The sequence below is a fragment of the Portunus trituberculatus genome, chromosome 37, assembly GCF_017591435.1.
Source record: "Portunus trituberculatus isolate SZX2019 chromosome 37, ASM1759143v1, whole genome shotgun sequence".
In the NCBI taxonomy this organism is placed as follows: Eukaryota; Metazoa; Arthropoda; class Malacostraca; order Decapoda; family Portunidae; genus Portunus; species Portunus trituberculatus.
The window spans coordinates 18094963-18099962 of NC_059291.1; the positions used below are offsets into that span (position 1 = coordinate 18094963).

At 37.6% G+C, this 5000-nt stretch overlaps 1 protein-coding gene across 4 annotated transcripts in view; it reads right to left on the bottom strand.

The window, feature by feature from the left end:
• LOC123513869 (hemicentin-1-like) overlaps positions 1-5000 on the bottom strand; it is a 503630-nt gene that overhangs the window by 23538 nt on the left and 475092 nt on the right. For all 4 annotated transcript variants that reach the window (XM_045271299.1, XM_045271300.1, XM_045271297.1 and 1 more), the window contains exon 10: positions 2426-2585. In XM_045271299.1, coding sequence (XP_045127234.1) covers positions 2426-2585 — 160 coding nt within the window. The remainder of the gene's footprint in view (positions 1-2425; positions 2586-5000) is intronic.

The window sequence follows — 5000 nt, forward strand, 5'->3', positions numbered from 1 at the left end:
TATTAATATTTTTATGATTATTATTAATATTATTATTATTATTATTATTATTATTATTATTATTATTATTATTATTATTATGAATTCTTGTTCTTGTTCTTGTTCTTGTTCTTGTTTTCTTCTTCTTCTTCTTCTTCTTCTTCTTATTATTATTATTATTATTATTATTATTATTATTATTATTATTATTATTATTATTATTACTAATATTATCATTATTATTATTATTATTATTATCATAATTATCATCATTATATTATTATATTATTATTATTATTATTATTATTATTATTATTATTATTATTATTATTATTATCATTATTATTATTAATAATAATAATAATAATAATAATAATAATAATAATAATAATAATAATAATAATAATAATAATAATAATAATAATAACAATAAAAATAATGATAAAAATAATAATAATAATAATAATAATAATTATTATTATTAGTATTAGTATTATTATTATCTTTATTATTATTATTACTACTACTATTGCTATTATTATTATTATTATTATATATATATATATATATATATATATATATATATATATATATATATATATATATATATATATATATATATATATAAACATTCATAGTTATCAAGTCTACATAATCCTATGGTGGTATTTGACATCACGACTCCGCGGTTGTTAGATAACTCTTGACATAGACCCGGCCTGATCACCTATTTTGTATATGTTTACTCGATTGAAGTTTGTTTTTCTTATCCAGCAACAGGTCACAAGTTATGATATAGACGTGATACCTAATCACTGCCAAGTGAACATGGGCCAGACACACTTGAATGGATGCCTTGCTGGAATGACTTTCGACCTTATCCAGGAATCGAACACAAGATCTCGATTGTGAGTCGAACGTGCTACTTCTGCACCATCAGGTGTATGTGTGTATGTGTACTGACCCTAACCAACCTATTCATTTTCTTTGCTTTTCTTGCCTCATTTAATGTCTTATCTACTTCAGTACCATGAGGCGGTTTCATTTGGGCTACAATTTTGCCGATTTCATACAGCTTCAGAAACATATGTTGGGATTAGAATAATAAAGACTCTGGCCATTATTCTTTTGACTTTCATAAACAGTATTTTAATGCAAGTAGAATCTTCTAATAATACCTAAATAATCAGGGTAAACTACATATCATTATTGAAAGGGTTAAAAGTATCGAGATGACATTGCGAGATTTAAGACCGGCACACTTACACTCACTCACACTCACACACACACACACACACACACACACACACACACACACACACACACACGGCCCGGTAGCTCAATGGTTAGAGCGCTGGCTTCACAAGCCAGAGGACCGGGGTTCGATTCCCCGGCCGGGTGGAGATATTTGGGTGTGTCTCCTTTCACGTGTAGCCCCTGTTCACCTAGCAGTGAGTAGGTACGGGATGTAAATCGAGAAGTTGTGACCTTGTTGTCCCGGTGTGTGGTGTGTGCCTGGTCTCAGGCCTATCCGAAGATCGGAAATAATGAGCTCTGAGCTCGTTCCGTAGGGTAACGTCTGGCTGTCTCGTCAGAGACTGCAGCACATCAAACAGTGAATCACACACCGCGTAGAGATGTGGTTAGTAGACTCGGCTCACAATCGAGATGGCCCGGGTTCGAGTCCGTGCGCGCAGGAAAAATGGCCGAGCCTTTTTAAAATGTGTAACCCTTTTCACCTAGCAGCAAGTACTGGGTATGGGATGTAGCTCAGGGAGTGGGGATTATGACCTCGCTGTTCCTGTGTGTGCTGTGTTTTGCATGGGGTGGTCTCAGTCGAAAATGTAATGGGGAGGGCTGGCTGGGTGACCAGCAGACGACCGGTGAATTAAATATGAACACACACACACACACACACACACACACACACACACAACTCCGTAGATTGCTTTCCACTCAAAAGACTTAGATCTGAGCCTCTCTCAGGTCAAGAAGGGTTTTTTGACTGGCATCTTGCGGTCAGTCACTCTTGGGCAACGAAGTGAATAACAGACACACACACACACACACACACACACACACACACACACACACACACACACGGCCCGGTATCTCAGTGGTTAGAGCGCTGGCTTCACAAGTCAGATGACCGGGGTTCGATTCCCCGGCCGGGTGGAGATATTTGGGTGTGTCTCCTTTCACGTGTAGCCCCTGTTCACCTAGCAGTGAGTAGGTACGGGATGTAAATCGAGGAGTTGTGACCTTGTTGTCCCGGTGTGTGGTGTGTGCCTGGTCTCAGGCCTATCCGAAGATCGGAAATAATGAGCTCTGAGCTCGTTCCGTAGGGTAACGTCTGGCTGTCTCATCAGAGACTGCAGCAGATCAAACAGTGAATTACACACACACACACACACACACACACACACACACACAGTTCAGTACTCACATCGAATCTTTAGTTTGACAGGGTTACTGGTGACGGAAGCAAGTGGGTTGATAGCTCTGCAGTGGTACCGTCCAGCCCTTCCCCTCTGTACCTTCTGCACCACCAACGAGTCCTTGGAAATGATGATGCCCGCCGACACGTTCTGTACCTGTTGCTTACCCTGAGGTGGACGAGAATCGGGAAGAAATGACTTTGGGTTATTAGGATGCATAAAGGAAACTGGGAAGAGAAAAAAGTGTGTGTGGTAAAGAGCGGATGTGTAGGTAGAAAATAATATGTATTGTATTGAAGGTGCACCGTAGATATGTTAAGAGTACTAGGTTGTAATAGCAGGAAAAGGAAGGTAAAAAAGGATTTCGTTTGGAAGAAAAAAGAATGGAAGAAAGATTGTAGTGTTTAGAAGAGGTAATTTTGTTGGTAGTGCTGGTAAGGGAAGAAAATGGAAACGATTATTTTGTGAAAAAATGTATACTTTGTGGTATTTTTCAACGATTCTCTCTCTCTCTCTCTCTCTCTCTCTCTCTCTCTCTCTCTCTCTCTCTCTCTCTCTCTCTCTCTTTTAATGCTTAGTAAATTAATTTAAACGTTTGATAGCAACTAAAACAATGAATGTGCATAATATAATGTGAATATAATGTTAACTTAAATTTCCTTATTAAGATAGACCATGGAATTTTTTAAGCAACACACACACACACACACACACACACACTGCGTAGTGTAGTGGTTAGCACGTTCGGCTCACAACCAAGAGGGCCCGGGTTCAAGTCCTGGGAGCGGCAAGGCAAATGGGAAAGCCACTTAATGTGTAGCTTCTGTTCACCTAGCAGTAAATAGGTACGTGATGTAACTCGAGGGGTTATGGCCTCCCGGTGTGAGGCGTGTGATGTAGTCTCAGTCCTACCCGAAGATCGGTCAGTATGAGCTTTGAGGTCTATTCGTAGGGGAAGAGCTGGCTGGGTGACCAGCAAACACACACACACACACACACACACACACACACACACACACACACACACACAGTGCAGAATACCAATAATGCATTGATTGTCAGGTGAGTGGAGTGGAGGGAATGACGAAACACGCCTCAAGGCACACCGCTTTTATTCATTCTTCTCTAACAACTCACATGGTGCGCCCATAGTAAGTAACATTTGCACTAACAAGCTTCTCTCACTTTCGCTGCATGTGGAACAGTTCGTTCTTCACTAACCTTGTACTCTGTGCTGTAATTGTTAACCTAATGCCTCATTTTCGTTTACTCGTATTTGTATTATTTTTCTTGTCTTTCTTTTTTTCTAAGTGAAAATGATCTTCTTTTCTCTGTATGTTTATTTCTAATGATATATTATTAATTATTTTACATAGCGTGGTTCTGGTTCAGTAAATGTAAAAAAAGATGAAAAGATAAGTATTAGAACATAAGGAAACAAAAGATAATCATCAAGAAACCATCAGGCCTACACGTTACAGTCGCTCTGAAGCATACATGTATCCACCTGTCATCCCATTTATGAATCCCATGTAATTTATATTAAAGTTCACTAATAATTCAGCATTAACAACCTGAGTCCATTCCATTCATTTACTAGTCTATTTCAATCCGGTTCCTTTGTATCTCTTTCTTAAAGCTTAATTTAAAAAAAAAAAAATATGTATCCCAGACAAAAGGCATGTGATTCTATCATGTTCAAAACAGCGGTATTAGTGGAATTCTCCATTCCCTTCATAATGCATGTGAATAGTACTATATGTAACAATATATAAGGCAGTTGTGCAGTGTTAGCAGCTACTTGGGGATGGAGAAAAACTACTAATACCACTGTATCAATTACACTACGACGTACTACTTCTACTACTACTACTACTAATACTACTACTACTACTACTACTACTACTGCTGCTGCTGCTGCTGCTGCTGCTGCTGCTGCTATTGTTACTACTGCTGCTACTATTGTTACTACTACTATTACTACTACTACTACTACTACTACTACTACTACTACTACTACTACTACTACAACAACAACAACAACAACAACAACAACAACAACAACAACAACAACAACAACAACAACAACTACTACTACTACTACTACTACTACTACTATTACTACTACTACTACTTTTACTACTACTACCACCACTACTAGTAGCAATAACAACAATAACAATAGTAATAATAATGGATATGATGATGGTGATGATAAAGATGATGATGATACTGATGTTATAATAATACGAATAAGGCTAGCACGTACTTCAGATTCAATAACAAGTGTTTACAGTTTACATAAAATGGAATCAGAATAGTTGACATTTCAGTTTTCAAGTTGCAATCTTTATATTGCTAAATATCATTCTGTCATCTACCAACAAGATTACGAGGTACAAGGCAACCAAGACAGTTCTCAGGCCAACGATTTACGCTTCCTATCTTATGGTCTTTTATTTTTGCTTTTCTGAATTTTGCATATTTATTTGCCAGTTGTGTGTGTGTGTGTGTGTGTGTGTGTGTGTGTGTGTGTGTGTGTGTGTGTGTGTGTGTGTGAAAAGGAGAATGGCCTTTTATCCG